The 17,626-nt window shown below is 44.9% G+C and overlaps 1 protein-coding gene across 2 annotated transcripts in view; it reads right to left on the bottom strand.

Moving 5' to 3' along the window:
• prss12 (serine protease 12) overlaps positions 1–17,626 on the bottom strand; it is a 243,574-nt gene that overhangs the window by 192,878 nt on the left and 33,070 nt on the right. Inside the window, exon 2 of one of the 2 annotated variants that reach the window (XM_038791864.1) lies at positions 9,017–9,155. The exons of the other annotated variant lie outside the window; for it this stretch is intronic. Coding sequence (XP_038647792.1) covers positions 9,017–9,155 — 139 coding nt within the window. The remainder of the gene's footprint in view (positions 1–9,016; positions 9,156–17,626) is intronic. 2 annotated transcript variants of the gene reach the window in all.

Below are 17,626 nucleotides of genomic sequence, written 5' to 3'. Positions count from 1 at the left end.
ATCAGTGGCAATCATTGAACACTTAACATAAATGAGACAATCATTGAACACTTAACATAAATGAGACAACTAATTGCAATGTCTCTTAACCCATTACTTAACAGTCTCCCCTTCCTTGGAGAAAAAAAAAATTAGGTAAAAACAAAATTTCAAGAAACTAAATTTTCAAGAAACTAAAACACACACCTGATTCCCCCCCTTTTGTTTTTAGAAAATAAAACATTCACAGAAACAGGCGCCCTTCATTCACGATATATAAAAGTTACTGTGAACTAGCCCCTCTTTTCGTGAAACAATCTGACAGTTGATAGCTACTGTCAACCCATTTAATTTTTGTTATTTCCCCTCTGTCCAACATCTGCTTTAAACTTGCGATGTCTATCCATAACCTCTTTCCATTGACACTTTTTTGTAGAGTGCATATTTTCCCACAGGGATTTATTGTCAATGTGACAGTCAATAGGTATATTACCCAAATCCCCTAATCCCAAAATTTCTGTTAGTATCTGACTTATATAAAAGGCCATATTCACCGCTTCCACTAAGCTTAATGTCTCAGCAGCCAAAGTGCTTTTGACCACTCTCCTTATTTTCTTTGTTTCCCACACAAGAGGGAAACATTTACCATTGTTCCCAAAAGAAAAATTATAAAACCTCCTGCGCTTGAAACTCCGTCACATAAATTTACATAGGACGCATCACTATAAACTATGAGTTTCAAATGCCTAGGATCACCTAAAACAGGGAACTTCAAAACACACTCCTGCATTTTTAGTTTGGCCAACACATTATTTGCTCTTATTATGTCTTCCACTTTTGGATCATTCATCTTTATACTCAACTCTAAAACATCAAAACTCACGTCCGGTCTAGTCTGTCTTCCTAACCAGTTCAGTTGCCCAATTAAACTTCACAGTTGCTCTTTTTCTATCTTCGAAATCATTGCGTCTTTTTGTGAAACCCGGCCACGACTAATTGCTATTGGATTGATGCTTTCCAAGTAAGATTGCTGACGTAAAGTTGCCCCTAACTGAGTCTGTCCGATTTCCAAACCAATATATTTAAATGCACCGGAAGCCTGACTTCCAACCCTGAATTCTTTCCTCAAACCAGAGATTACAATAGCTTCAAAATCACTAGTCCCACCCCACAAAAAATCATCGACATGCATCATGAAGATGCCAGCAAGATTTCCTTTATAGTGCCAGTAAAACATTGCAGGATCTGCTTTCAACTGGCAACAACCTAACTTTAACAAGACTGACCTCACCGAAAAGTACCACACTCTAGACTCATCATTTAATCCATATACACATTTGTTCAACTTCCACAGTACCCCTTCTGTGTTAGCTGCTTCTTTAGGAGGACGGAGAAAAAAGTCTCTCTGGAGCTGATGCCCCTGCAAAAAGGCAGCTTTTATATCTACAGATTTGCATTCCCATGCCTTTGTGGCTAATAGAGCCAAGAAGATATATAGATACATAGAACAGTACAGCACAGAACAGGCCCTTCGGCCCTCGATGTTGTGCCGAGCAATGATCACCCTACTCAACCCCACGTATCCACCCTATACCCGTAACCCAACAACCCCCCCCTTAACCTTACTTTTTTTTTAAGACACTACGGGCAATTTAGCATGGCCAATCCACCTAACCCGCACATCTTTGGACTGTGGGAGGAAACCGGAGCACCCGGAGGAAACCCACGCACACACGGGGAGGACGTGCAGACTCCGCACAGACAGTGGCCCAACTATTTTAAGATCTTTAAAATAACCTTTCCTGCTGTAGGTGAATCTACCCTTAAGTCCTGATCGTCTAAGTTTTCTTCAAATCCCCTTGCCACAAGCCTGGCCTTTGCCTTATAAGTTCCATCTGGAAGAATCTTTTCTGTACAAATCCATCGGTGGGATAGAGCTTTTTGTCCCCTATCCGGTACTTCCATGTACACCCCAAATTCACTCCAACTATGCAATTCTTGCTGTTTAGCATCTTTGATAACTTTTTCATCTAATTTATTTGAAGCCACCAAAATCTCACGTGCATGTGGGCTTCTACTTCTATTAGTATTCATAGTCTTACTCCTGTTCAGAGATCTTGATAAACTACATCCCCTTTCCTACCTGGTATCTCGTTCTGTATTGCTACTGCTTGATCTTTCTCTTCTGTAGCGGGATGTCCTTTCAATAGTTCTCGACCTTTCCCTGCAAACCTGTTCACTATCCGATGTACTATCTGAACTGGCACTGCGTTTCTGTGCCCTCCATTTTTGAACTTCGTTTTCCCAATCCATTGTCTTAACTTCTTCCACTAAATGCTGTACATTCAACCAATGTTTATACTTTCCAGTGGCCTTCCCTGCTCTACTAATAACAGTTGCATCCTTCCATTGACTAGACCCTTCAGGCAAGTATGTCACTTTTGTACCAACCTTTGGCAGTTGCCCTTTCGAAAAAATGGCCTGATCTAATTTATCAGAAGTGTCGTGTTCCTCTACAGAAACTCTGTCTATATCAGTTAACTGGTCCTCATAGTTCTGTAACACATGCGTACCAGATGACTCTGGTTCCTCGTCTTGTCTGTCTGCTCTGTCTAAATTTGAAAATTTGTAATCGGTACCCATTATCCTTGATGAATGTACCCATACAGTTTGATTACCATGTTGCAAAATAAATGTTTTGCCATCTATGCCTATGATCTTCCCTAGGCCTTTCCATTCATTAGAATTGTCTCTCTTATAGTATACCATTTCTCCTTGTTGAAAAACGGCATCTGATGGCCGTACATTATGTCTTAAAGCTCTGCGAATTCTTTCAGAGACTTCTGCTTCCATAAAAGCTTTTCTACTGCTATGTTACGCGTTTAAATGTTCAGCAAAATCTGAGCTAATTGTAGTCCCTTCCCAAGCTGGAGGCTGGTCATCCAAAATGGAGGGAATTTTAGGATTTCTACCAAACACTAATTGATAAGGACTATAGCCCCCAACCATCTGCAATGAATTATTTGCATGTACCGCGCATGCTAAAGCTGAATTTAGCGTGCAGTTTGGCCGATCTCCCAAAATTTTCCGAAGCATGTCATTGATAACAGCATGATTTCTTTCACAGACACCATTACTAAACGGGCTTTCGGCAGCTGTGTTCATAACTCTGATATTCATGTTTTCACAAATATCCCTAAACCCATCATTAGCAAATTCTCCCCCATTGTCCGTAAAGAATTTTGCTGGTGGACCCATTCCTGTCCCGATCCATTTTTCCACAATTTTGTCCAAAATTACTCTCTTTTCTTTACTTTGTACAAAAGTTGATTGACTAAATCTGGTAGCTAAATCTACAAAATGCAAAATAAATATATTATTTGCTTTATCCCAGATCTTAAGGTCCATGGCCACAATGTCATTAAAATCCCTGGCCAAAGGTAGGGTTACTATCGGTTGTGCTGGTGTCCTTCTGTACTTCCTGCAAACTTCACAGCGATCACTAACTTGTTCTATCAGCTTAGAATAGTCATCATCCCTTACCCCTGCATCCTTTAATAAATTTTTCAGCCTCCGAGGAGACGGATGTGCAAATTGCCTATGTAGTTTTACTACAATAAGCTTTTTACCAGCTAAAGTCGCATTATCAACTGTCATTAATACATCCTTAACCACTCTACTTGAAACATTATTTGTCAATAATGGAATACAATAATGTCCCGACTGTGTAAATTGTAAATCCACCGTCTTTCCAAAAACTGTTGCCGTATCCTGTTCCATATCCAGCTTCATGTGTGCTTTCTTCATCGACGGTCTGCTCAGAAGCAAAGGTATCTCACTTGATACAACATCCGTGCTAATAAAATGATTCACTCCAGCAATATTGCAAGGGATCACCACTCTTTTCAGCGACTTCAGAGTATTATCATCCCCAAACCTGAAATTTGTGGAACTTTTAAATTCCCTAACCTTGTTACGATTTTCAGCATCCAATGAATCCAGATAACATTTTAACCAGTCAATCCCACACACAGTAGATGAGCAGCCATTGTCCAATACAGCACAGTTAAAAGATTCTGCAACCAACACCCTCATTACCGGCGTAAAACAGCTTGTTAATAGGACAATTCCTTCTTTCTGGTCACTATCGTTTTCCTCTTCTGACTCTTCCGTGTCATGTGTCGCTTCAAATACTCTATCATAACGAGTTGGACAGTTGAAAGCATAATGGTATTGAGAGTCACATCGAAAACATCGATTTATCATGCCCCATGCATTTCTGGGGTTCATCCTCCTATTGTAGGTTCTAACTTGGTTTCTGTCTTCATAATTGCCTTGTCTCGGTCTTCTTTTATAGTCTTGAGGCCTGTTCGTAGCTATACGATTTCGCCATCCTGTTAGTAGTGTCTCTTCCATATTCTGCCTTATAGCAGGCTGACCTATTTGGGTCATCAGAGCCATTGGAATCGAATGTTTCCCCAAAATTTTTTTTTAAGCTTTTGTCATCTGTTCGAATAAGGTATCGTTATCCGTAAACTGAACTCCTGTCAAAACCAGGAGCCTATCTATGTTGCTCACTCTAGCACAGTCAAGTAATTTAAAGGCCAACACAGGTGGAAATTCCAGCCTGTGTTTCTGCAGCCTTCCAGCCATCTTTGTCCTGGGTTCAGCCATGTTTCCCTTTTTTTTCACTCCTTGGTTTGATCTGGAAAAATCGTATCTTTCAACCCTTCACATTTACACAGCAACCATTCTCTGCTGCCATTGTTAGATGTGTTAGAAGCTGTGGTATGAAGAGGCAAGAGTTCAGCTCCTTTTTCACCAACACACCTTTAATGGTTCAAACTCACTCTGCACAGAACTCTACAGATCATCACAAGCTCCAGAGTCCACCTGAAGCCCCTTTACATATCAGTGTCAATCATTGAACGCTTAACATAAATGAGACAATAATTGAACACTTAACATAAATGAGACAACTAATTGCAATGTCTCTTAACCCATTACTTAACAACGTATGATGCCAAAGACTTTTATTTCGGGACAGCAGAGGCGGCTGAGGCGTTCGTGAGGGCAGAAGGCTTGGGACAGACGTGAGGAGTGGAGCTGGAAGAGATACTGTGGACTGTGATTGGGGAGCTGGAAAATGTATAAATGCTATAACTTTCTTTTTACTGACGTGTATAGTAATTTACTTCTCTTCACATTGTTACAGAGTTCAAGTTATTGGTTGCGTTGTTTGGCATTCTATGTTGCAACGGTTATATCTTAGTTCAATGAATTCTGTGGTCTGGATTGTTGTTTTTGTTTTTTCTTTCTCTGGGACTGGGTGGAAGAGGACGATATATCTTGGCGGGGGGAGTCACCCACGCTAGCTAACTAAAGTTGGGTAGTGAACGGAGGTGAGGTGAGAGGAGAGCTGCGGACATTGGAGCCTGTTAGCAGGGTTCGATGGGCCTACAAGACAAGCGATGGCGGTTGGCAGGGGGGGGATTGATGCTGGGAGATGTATTTTCGAGAGGAAATGTAGGGGGGGGGGGGTTTTGGGAGGGGGAAGGGGTTCAATGTTAATAATGGATAGGGGCGGGTCAGGCTCATGGGGCAGGGCCCGGTGGTATGATGATGGTGGATAAGAAGGGGGGGGGTGAGAGACCCCCAGTGAGGATAGTCACGTGAAACGTGAGGGGGTTAGGAGGTCCGGTCAAGAGGTCAAGGGTGCTTAATTATCTTGTTAACTGATGTGCCATCAATGAACACGAGACGAGCAGTGAACGTAACTGAGGCTTTAATAAACTAAAAAGGAAGCCTCCTGGCCTCGGATCCCGAACTGGGGCAGCGGCGGAGACCAGTCACCTTTATACCGAGGTGGAGCCAGCAGGCAGTGGTTTACCACATTACATATAATACAGTGGCAGTTTACCACAATACACATACTATATACTACAGTGGTTCGGAACCAGCAGGGACAAGCCCAGGTATGTAGCAATACAACAGTACAATACAATACAATGGTTTACCACATTAACAATGTGAAATATCGTTCAAACCAGCAGCGGTAAGAGAATTTAGCATTACAAATTCAATTTTAAATTAGGATCAGATTAACCCAACCTTTGATTATGATTTTGCCCTTCATAACAGTTTCTGAGTAGAATTCTGGCCTCGGTAATGTTATACAATTACTGAATTATAACTCCTTGTTACTGCACCTATTCACAAATAAATGGCAACAGATGACTGACAACATATATTCATGTTTTATTTTGTAATCTTATTGACTAACGACTGAGTGTACAAGAAATTGTGCTCTGAGATTCATTACAGATTAAAATCAAACAGTATTGAATATACCAGAGCTCATTCTTGTTATATAATATCAGGTTTGAAACATGTGAAAAGACAATGATTTCCTAAGATATCTTACTGTTATAAAAGTAAATGCATTACTGACAGGCAATGATTTGTTAAAAAATCCATCACCCAGGAGTGGCTTCATACTGTGGGCAGATTTACAATTTGCTCAGCTCTTTGGCTGCTGCCAACATTGACACTTTGTTCTCTTGAGGAGTATCCTGTTTGTACTGAAAGATACAGGCCTGTAATCTGAGCCCCACTATCCAATTTATGCAAGAGGATTAAGTGGAACTGCGAATAAACTCTGTGAATGTACAAAAGCTGTCCCTTTAATTGAAACTGGACACTTGTGTACATCAAAGTATACACCGCAATAATATTTTGCCTTCAGCATGCAATATGAAGAAGCAGATCACCCGCTCCTTTTGGAAACCATCTGACTCTCATTCTAACACTGGAATGATAATTGGACTGGCTGTATGACGGATGTGCGGTGATTTAGCCTAATGTGTGCAAATACAGAGTGGACATAAAAATGAAACCTTTTAAAACAATTTTCCCCACGCTAAAGTCAGGGCCTACAAGTGATATTATTAAAGAACAGTGACAAAATAGGGCTAAATTCAACAGCTGGGGGTGAGTCAGAAAGGTGGGGGGTTCTGTTTTTGAAAAGTTCCACTACTAATTTGTGTTGACAGTGCATTCAACCTATCATCAGAATACAACCTAGGCCTTGAAATGTGGTAGCATCTATTTCTGGGCACCTTGCCCACAGAGCACTAACGGCCCACATTCAAATGGGGAAATCTGAATTGCCCAGGACTTTGGGCCTTGGACCTCATTATCATGTATTAAAAAAACACTGGTAGGGACCTGAACAAGTTCATCAATGTTCAGATAAATTGATGGGCAAGATCTTAGGTATCTAGAGGTGGCTGGATCTTGGAGTATTTGGAGATAGCAAGTGAGAAAAGAACATCATGGGGAGTCGACAGAATTGTTAGGAAGGGGATGCAGAAATGGGGTTGGGGCACAAGATGGTCGGGACCAGGGCTGTGTGGATGGGCCTGGAGATTGGAGGTGGGAGTGAGGTCGCAGATCTTGGAACTTGGAGCAGTGGTGCTTAAGGTGAGCACTAACCTTTCCTTCCTTCCATGCTGCCTACTGCCGGTTTGCGAGAAGCTCTGAGACACAAACACAAAGTTGTAAGAAGAAGCAGAAACAGGTCTCTTTGGTCTCTTATTTAAACATATTAATGTTCTAACTCATGCTTCTGACATGGAAGGATCTTGTCTAGCTTTTACCAAAATGGTATCTAACACGGTCTGCACCAGAATTATCCACATGCAGCATGGATGTCACTTTGAGCACAAAATAGAACCCAGAACACCAAAACCTCCTGGGGCTACAGAGCTGAATTTCCAGGCTCTCTTCTTGAGTTGGGAAATAAATTGTTTCATAAGTTCATGAGTCTAGAATTTGGCCATTTGGCCCATCGAGTCTGTGCCGTCATTTGATCTCATCCTGGCCTTAACTCCACCGTCCTGCCCAGTCTCCATAACCCTTCAATTAAAAATCTATCTAACTATGTTTCAAGCAATTTGCTGTGATACATTTCAAGATGTATCATCCTGCTGTTGTTACGTGGTATAGGTAAACAAAGCTTCATCTGACTTTCATACCTGGGCTTGTCCTGAATAGCCAGTACACAAGGTCATCCAGGGTCAGGAGAGAAAGTGAAATGGAGGGACAGTCTGTTCCTATCTGCTTTCTGGCTTGACTAATCCCATGCTCCTGCTCATCCAGCTGACAAAGAACAGATGCTCCCCCCCCCCCCAATGGCTTAGTGGGCATGTTACGGAGACACACACGCCAAAACAAGCCAAGGATTGATCCTGGGTCTGTGGAGACTTAACAAATATCGGCTGGTGCTGCTATAGGGTACTTCAATTGGTTTCTGTTTCCATGAGAAAAGAAACTCTGTTAGACTACGCCTGGGCACTATCCAGTGCACCACACTGAACAACATCAGTGCTTTCCACGATTAAACAGACAGTCAATACTCACACCCTGGACTCACACGTGAAGGATAATCAGAAATGCTGGAGGACTGAATATTGCCATCACATGTTCCAGCATCTTTAACAGAGGGTTGGAGAAGATACGAGATGAATGAGCAGAAATACTTCAACAAAGCAATAAACGTGTTGCATAAAAAGGAAAATCTTCTAAAGATATATTTTTTAAATTTTTCCAATTAAGAGGCAATTTAGCATCGCCAATCCACCTATCCTGCAAATCTTTGGCTTGTGGGGGTGATACCCACACAAAGACGGAGGGAATCTGGAAACTGCACATGGACAGTGACCCCTGGGCCAGGATCAAACCCGGGTCCTCGGCGCCGTGATGCAGCAGTGCTAACCACTGTGCCATTGTGCCGGCCAAAAGTTCTCAATACAAGCATGAATTTGCCATTATGTACAACGCATTAAATTGTCTGTCTCAATTCCAAAGAAACTGTGGCTCATTCCATAATACTGAACAATCATGCTTGTTAGCGAGTGATAACTGAAGATGATAAACTTGCAAGTAACTTTTGTTAGTTGGTCTAGCAAGGAAATTTTACAGATCTCTGAGACTGGCCTCAAATAAAATTCAAAGATTCCTAGTTTGAAAAACCTACCCATATCCGAGCTGCCGGCAAACAACTGATGCATCCCGGTTGTCCCAGTTCTTGTTGCATATTAGTCCCCATACTCCATTCACGTAAACCTCCACTCTACCTTCACGTTGATTTTCGCTTCCTTGCAATCTGACTAAACCTGTTAAAATAAAATATTCATAAATGTTTGGAATCATAACATCAAAAATCAACCATGATGGGAGGCACAAGCATTGACTTGGTCAAAACAAAAAGGTGAAAAGCATGTTTTTAACCCATTCTGATTAATCTACAAGAGTGCAGATCATTCCTAAAGAGTGACTGTCAAAACTGGCATTTCTACAGTGAAAAATGAGTAAGCACCACCTAATCACAATGTATTTGCACACATTTCTGAAGCAGCTCATTAAATATTTGATTACCATAACTTTCGGGGGTAAAAGAAAGTCCTAGAAAGTTGTATTGTGCAATTGTGGTGGCATGGCTCTGCAATCACTGGTAAATACCATCATGAAGTGTAGAGATGCCTGAGTATCTTTTGGCAGGATAGGGTAGACCCACTTCTCTCCCACCATACTTAGGAAGGCAAAAAACACAGCAGTAGTCAAATATCAATCATTCTTTATGCCTTGGAGGGCCCAGAATGAGGTTCAAAAGCAAATGCTTAACTTAAAATTAAGAAGCAGAATATACAAATCTTCTTGGAAAATAAAGAAAGAATTTATTTTTATAATGCTCTTTTTAACAAATTATGCCATTCCAAAATGCTTCACAGCCATCATGTTGGGCACTACTTATCGTGCCTGACTTGGTGTTGGGACGAGGCCGTTGAATCCCATGAAAGGCCTGTCGAGAGATTTGTGACGCTTGAAACACCTCTCCAGATTTAACAAAATCTCGTGAGACATGGCAATCTGAATCTGACACACACTGGATGTGATCCAGATCTGCATATTTAAATGATCCATTAGGCAGTCTCCAGTTCTCTCAAATCCCCCCTCCTGATACCGGTGCATCTCAGGGACAGTGGGCAGAAACAGGTGGCACGGTAATGCCTGTGACACCAGTAAGTCGGCCAAGGCCCTCCCATGCCAGACCCTCCAGAGGACGTCCGTCAAGGGCATCAAAGGCCACAGGGCGCAGAAAGCAGCAGGCTGCCTCCACCTCTGATGTGGATCCTGGGAATAGTACCAGACCACAGAAGATCAAGAAGAGTGAGGAACACTGACTGGACACTGTCACATTAAAATGTCCACTATTAAACCATTTCATGCCGTGTAAAGTCTCTGTCACTTTAATCTTCACAGTGGGCCTTCCCACACCCCCAGCCCCTGTTTGCCTCAGCTCACCCCAAACCCCACCCCCCAGGCACAGTGGTCGAAGGTCAAAAGCCCCGATTGCAGACTCAGCGTTACTGTTTTTCAATTTTATCCCTCTGGAAATTAACCCAAGTCTTGGGTTGCAGCCTTTTGTGGACTCATTAAACTGCAAAGATGTGTTTAATGATCTAATGTACCTGTACCACTAGATCTTTTTGCTCCTGAACTCCATTTCAATCCGATTTAAACACTTGGGGTTGTCAAAAAGAGGTGGTTAGACTCTCTCTTGATGGAGAAGGTCACTGTCTAACACTTGTAGGATGCAAATGTTCCTTGCTAGTTATCAGTCCAAGCCTGAATGTTGGCCAGGTCTTGCTGCATGCAGGCAAGGACTTCTTCATTATCGAAGGAATTGTGAATGGAACCAAACAATGTGGAACCATCAATATTTCCAACCTTACGATGGAGAGAAGGTCATTGATGAACCATTTGAAGACAAGATTATCAGGACCCTCTCTGAGATGCATTGATGTCCTGGGATTGAGGTGGTTGTCCCTCAACAAACATAAACATAGAACATACAGTGCAGAAGGTGGCCACTTGGCCCATCGAGTCTGTACCGATCCACTTAAGCCCTCACTTCCACCCTACCTCCCTAACTCCTCCTAACCTTTCTGGACACGAAGGGCAATTTAGCATAGCCATTCCACCTAACCTGCACGTCTTTGGACTCTAGGAGGAAACAGGAGCACATGGAGGAAACCCACGCAAATACGGCGAGAACGTGCAGACTCCGCACAGACAGTGACCCAGCGGGGAATCGAACCTGGGACCCTGGCGCTGTGAAGCCACAGTGCTAACCACTATGCTACCATGCTTACTCCAGTTAGTGGAGAGTTTACCCCTTGATTCCCATTAACTTCAATTTTACTAGTACTCCTCGGTGACATACTGAGCCACATGCTATCATAAAGTCAAGATTAGTCATTGTCATATCAACTCTGGAATTCAGCTCTTTTGTCTATGTTTGGACCAAAGCTGCAAAGGTGTCTAATGCTGATGGTCCTGGCAGAAGTTAGACTGAGCATTGCGAGCAGGTTATTGGCGAGTGGTGTCCCTTGATATGACTGATAACAACACCCTCGAACACTTTGCTGGTGGATGAGAATGAGCTGATGGGCTAGTAACAGAGGGAAATGATGGCTTAGTGATAACATCACTGGACTAGTAATCCAGATGTTCTGAGGACATGGGTTCAAATTCCACCCACCAAGACAGCTGGTTCAATTTGAATTCAATTAATAACTTTCTGGAGTTGTAAGCTAGTCTCAGTAACCATGAAACCATCATTGATTGTAATAAAAACCCATCTAGTTCACTAATGTCGTTTAGTGGAGGAACCTAAATTGTAGTCCCAGTGTACAGGATGTTGAGAGTAGTGAGGTCAGGGATAGGGTCAAAAGTTTGAAAGAGGGCACCGGCAAGACGCTGGTTTGAAGTGTGTCTACTTCAACGCCAGGAGCATCCGGAATAAGGTGGGTGAGCTTGCAGCATGGGTTGGTACCTGGGATCTCGATGTTGTGGCGATTTCGGAAACATGGGTAGAGCAGGGACAGGAATGGTTGTTGCAGGTTCCAGGATTTAGATGTTTCTGTAAGAACAGAGAAGATGGTAAAAGAGGGGGGGGGGGGGGGGGGTGTGTGGCATTGTTAATCAAGGAAAGTATACGGCGGTAGAAAGGACGTTTGAGGACTCGTCTACTGAGATAGTATGGGCCGAGGTTAGGAACAGGAGAGGAGAGGTCACCCTGTTGGGAGTTGTCTATAGACCTCCGAATAGTTCCAGAGATGTAGAGGAAAGGATTGCAAAGATGATTCTCGACAGGAGCGAGAGTAACAGTGTAGTTGTTATGGGGGACTTTAACTTTCCAAATATTGACTGGAAATACTATAGTTCGAGTACTATAGATGGGTCAGTTTTTGTGCAGTGTGTGCAGGAGGGTTTTCTGACACAGTATGTAGACAGGCCAACAAGGGGCGAGGCCACATTGGATTTGGTACTGGGTAATGAACCCGGCCAGGTGTTAGATTTAGATGTAGGTGAGCACATTGGTGATAGTGATCACAATTCGGTTATGTTTACTTTAGCAATAGGCAGGGATAGGTATATACCGCAAGGCAAGAATTATAGCTGGGGGAAAGGCAATTATGATGCTATTCGGCAAGATTTAGGATGTATAGGATGGGGAAGGAAACTGCAGGGGATGGGTACAATCGAAATGTGGAGCTTTTTCAAGGAACAGCTACTGCGTGTCCTTGATAAGTATGTACCTGTCAGGCAGGGAGGAAGTTGTCGAGCAAGGGAACCGTGGTTTACTAAGGAAGTTGAAGCACTTGTCAAGAGGAAGAAGAAGGCTTATGTTAGGATGAGACATGAAGGCTCAGTTAGGGCACTTGAGAGTTACAAGTTAGCCAGGAAGGACCTAAAGGGAGAGTTAAGAAGAGCGAGGAGAGGACACAAAAAGTCGTTGGCAGATAGGATCCAGGAAAACTCTAAGGCTTTCTATAGGTATATCAGGAACAAAAGAATGACTAGAGTAAGATTAGGGCCAATCAAGGATAGTAGTGGAAAGTTGTGTGTGGAATCAGAGGAGATAGGGGAAGCGTTAAATGGATATTTGTTGTCAGTGTTTACACTGGAGAAAGACAATGTTATCGAGGAGAATACTCAGGTTCAGTCGACCAGGCTAGATGGAATTGAGGTTCACAAGGAGGAGTTGTTAGCAATTTTGGAAAATGTAAAAATAGATAAGTCCCCTGGGCCAGATGGGATTTATCCTAGGATTCTCTGGGAAGCCAGGGAGGAGATTGCAGAGCCTTTGTCCTTGATCTTTATGTCGTCTTTGTCGACAGGAATAGTGCCGGAAGACTGGAGGATAGCAAATGTTGTCCCCTTGTTCAAGAAGGGGAGTAGAGACAACCCTGGTAATTATAGACCTGTGAGCCTTACTTCGGTTGTGGGTAAAATGTTGGAAAAGGTTATAAGAGATAGGGTTTATAATCATCTTGAAAAGAACAAGGTGATTAGCGATAGTCAACACGGTTTTGTGAGGGGTAGGTCATGCCTCACAAACCTTATTGAGTTTTTTGAGAAGGTGACCAAACAGGTGGATGAGGGTAAAGCGGTTGATGTGGTGTATATGGATTTCAGTAAGGCGTTTGATAAGGTTCCCCACGGTAGGCTATTGCAGAAAATAAGGAAGTATGGGATTGAAGGTGATTTAGCGATTTGGATCAGTAATTGGCTAGCTGAAAGAAGACAGAGGGTGGTGGTTGATGGCAAATGTTCATCCTGGAGTTCAGTTACTAGTGGTGTACCGCAAGGATCTGTTTTGGGGCCACTGCTGTTTGTCATTTTTATAAATGACCTGGAAGAGGGTGTAGAAGGATGGGTTAGTAAATTTGCAGATGACACGAAGGTCGGTGGAATTGTGGATAGTGCTGAAGGATGTAATAGGATACAGAGGGACATAGATCAGCTGCAGAGCTGGGCTGCGAGGTGGAAGATGGAGTAAAATGCGGAAAAGTGTGAGGTGGTTCACTTTGGAAGGAGTAACAGGAATGCAGAGTACTGGGCTAATGGCAAGATTCTTGGTAGTGTAGATGAACAGAGAGATCTCGGCATCCAGGTACATAAATCCCTGAAAGTTGCCACCCAGGTTAATAGGACTGTTAAGAAGGCATATGGTGTGCTAGCCTTTATCAGTAGGGGGATTGAGTTTCGGAGCCACAAGGTCATGGTGCAGCTGTACATAACTCTGGTGCGGCCGCTCCTGGAGTACTGCGTGCAGTTCTGGTCACCACATTATAGGAAGGATGTGGAAGCTTTGGAAAGGGTTCAGAGGAGATTTACTAGGATGTTGCCTGGTATAGAGGGAAGGTCTTACGAGGAAAGTCTCAGGGACTTGAGGTTGTTTTCGTTAGAGAGAAGGCTGAGAGGTGACTTAATAGAGACATATAAGATAGCCAGAGGGTTAGATAGGGTGGACAGTGAGAGTCTCTTTCCTCGGATGGTGATGACCAACACGAGGGGACATAGCTTTAAATTGAGGGGTGGTAGATATAGGACAGATGTCAGAGGCAGTTTCTTTACTCAGAGAGTAGTAGGGGTGTGGAACGCCCTGCCTGCAACAGTAGTAGACTTGCCAACTTTAAGGCCATTTAAGTGGTCACTGGATAGACATATGGATGAAAATGGAATAGTGTAGGTCAGATAGGCTTCAGATGGTTTCACAGGTCAGCGCAACATCGAGGGCCGAAGGGCCCGTACTGCGCTGTAATGTTCTATTGTTCTATTCTATTCTATTGAAATTTGTCATCCTTACCTGATCTGGCCTACATGTGACCCCAGTTGTACTCTTAAGTGCCCTCCGAAATGGCTTGATTCAAGGGCAATTAGGGATGGGCAATGCAGAACCCAATGGGAAAGACGACAGGAACACTCGGTAGAGTATATACAAAACACAAAACTCTAACTCCTCTCCCCGAAGAGCCACCTGAGTAATTCCCCTTGTTAAGAGGAAACATAGAACAGTACAGCACAGAACAGGCCCTTCGGCCCTCGATGTTGTGCCGAGCAATGATCACCCTACTCAAACCCACGTATCCACCCTACACCCGTAACCCAAACAACCCCCCCTTAACCTTACTTTTTAGGACACTACGGGCAATTTAGCATGGCCAATCGACCTAACCCGCACATCTTTGGACTGTGGGAGGAAACCGGAGCACCCGGAGGAAACCCACGCACACACGGGGAGGACGTGCAGACTCCGCACAGACAGTGACCCAGCCGGGAATCGAACCTGGGACCCTGGAGCTGTGAAGCATTTATGCTAACCACCATGCTACCGTGCTGCCCCCTGCCCCAATCACAGGGGGAGTTCATACTCAGCTGTGTAAGGGGGTATCGTATGGGCACAGTCCTTGGCCCCGAAGAGACTGTATCACCTCCCCCCACTCTTCCCACCCCTCCCCCACCCCCCAGGACTGGAGAAACATCCATGTCGTCTGGCTGAGACCCTCTTGTTTGTTTTGGGAGCAAATGACGATCTGGCGTCGACGGGATGGGTCTGGGAGGTGTGTAACGCACCGATGATCAATGTTTCCAGGCAGACCGTCAAGTCGGGAGTGGTGCATTTGCCAACGGCGCTGGTGCCGAAGGTAGCTGGATGACTACGGCGGGTGGGCCTATGTCCATGTCCGATTTGGTGTCAGAGCCTTCTGATGAGGCAGTTGGCATCCCAGATTCCTGAGGTGACGGTGATCAGGATGGCGACCTAGGCGGTGACCGGGACCATGGGCGCACCTGGACTGGCGTATCCGGATTCTGTTCTGGAGGCTGACGCATGCGGATGTGGTCCAGGTGGCTGCTGGTTTCACATCCCTGTGTCCGGACCTAATAGGAAACCGGACCAGTTGCCCGGAGCACCATGCTCGGGACCCATGTGGTGCTGGCGCTGAAAATGCGCACGTATACAATCTCCCCCAGTTTGGAGTCGCGCAACTGTGAGCATTGACCTGTTGTACATCTCGGAGTGGCCCTGTCACTGGCGGAGCCGAACACCTACGTCCAGGATGGCAAGGCTGAGGCGGGTCCTGAGCTGACGTCCCATCAGCAATCTGCTGATGCCACACCTGTGGTAGCATGAGGGGTCATCCGGTAACTGGGCTGTAAACGGGCCTGTCACGTTTCCCAAAATCCTGGGGTCAGTTTCTTCATTGCCCTTTTGAAGGTTTGGACCGCCCACTCGGCCAAACCGTTCGAGGCTGGGTAATACGGGCGGTCCTTAAATGCCAAATTCCATTCAAGGCCTTGAACGACTCAAACTCCTTGCAGGTGAATGCTGACCCATTGTCTGATATCAACTCTGATATCAATACCATGGGTGCTGAATGTGCGCCGCAACTGTCCACGGTTGTCTTTTGGTCACAGTTTGTACCTTGTGGACCTCAGAACCTTTTTCAGCCTTTTTCTTTGCACTGATGTGTTGGGCTCCGCAATCTCTGAGGAAGGTAATGTTCATGGTGCCCCCTCCTATTATTAGTTGTTTAATTGTCCTCCACCATCCAAGACTGAACATGATCTGATTCGAGCTGATCTGTTGGTTGTTGGTTGCAATGAAAGGGCCACGGGCAGCTGATCAAGTGAGGAGGCGCCTCGAGAGTGAGGGGTTGGTGCATGGATAAGATGTGCTGGTCTGAAGAGTGAGGTACAGTAGAAAGCTGGAGAAGACAGACTAAGGAGCCTTGCATTTCAATATGCCATGCCACTTAGCTTTACTGTTCATCTGATCAGGTCACTGAACCTCTTGTAGCACAGTATCCAGCAGTGAGGCATCACACTCTTTGTGCTGACCTCTTAGGTCACTTCCAGCCAGACCTGCTTGTTTACTGAGGCTACTGCACTGAAGGGGGCAGAATCTCTCAGCAGGCCCTTACAATCCACAGCATCACGCCTGGGTCTACTTCATTGAAGTATCATGCTGGCTTGCATACTGACTCTGTGATCCTCACTTTAAGTGTTGGAGCTGAAATAGACTGACATAGCTCATCGTCACACATACCCACTCGAAGTGGTTGAAAAACCAGCACCTGCGGTGCAAAATGCAGTGACTGGATAAAGTCACTGACAAATGCGCTGCTGAAACATCTGGGGCTGGATTCCCCGTTTTTAGGACTAAGTACCCATGTCATTGGGAAAACTGTGGTCTTTTAAGCCTGGGAAACTGGTGTCAAAAGGCCACAGATTCCCCGTCTTGCTGGGGGGCTAGCAGGCAGCTGTCGTGGAGCTCGCAGCTTCAGCTGCCGATACGGCCCCCTGCACCTCCGGGTCAGAGGTCACGCAAGTGCCCTGCGCCGGCCTCCAATGGCCGAGCCGTTCCCCATGGTGACCTGGACTGGCAAAATAGTGTCCCCATCGGATGCTAGCGCGCCCCAGACCGCCACACACATAGCCCCCAGTCCTGAATGAAGCGGTCCCGGACTGACCCGCAGCCGCCACGCGAGGATCATGGACGATGGGACCATGAAAGGTCCACTCCGTCGGGAATTCGGCGGGTGGGGGATGGAGAATCGCGGGGATGGACTCAGGCAATGGCCTGAGGCAGTGGATACTCGGCATGGGTACTCCACGAGTACACCTATTTTCGAGGGGCAGAGAATTGAGGAACTGGCGCCGCTCCCAATTTCGTGCACCAAAACGGATTCTCCGTCCCGTCGCTGAACGCAATTTCAGCTTTGGGGTGCGGTGA

This window comes from Scyliorhinus canicula, chromosome 3, assembly GCF_902713615.1.
Source record: "Scyliorhinus canicula chromosome 3, sScyCan1.1, whole genome shotgun sequence".
In the NCBI taxonomy this organism is placed as follows: Eukaryota; Metazoa; Chordata; class Chondrichthyes; order Carcharhiniformes; family Scyliorhinidae; genus Scyliorhinus; species Scyliorhinus canicula.
Note: the sequence above shows the minus strand (reverse complement) of the source record. Positions and strands in the feature narration are given on the sequence as shown.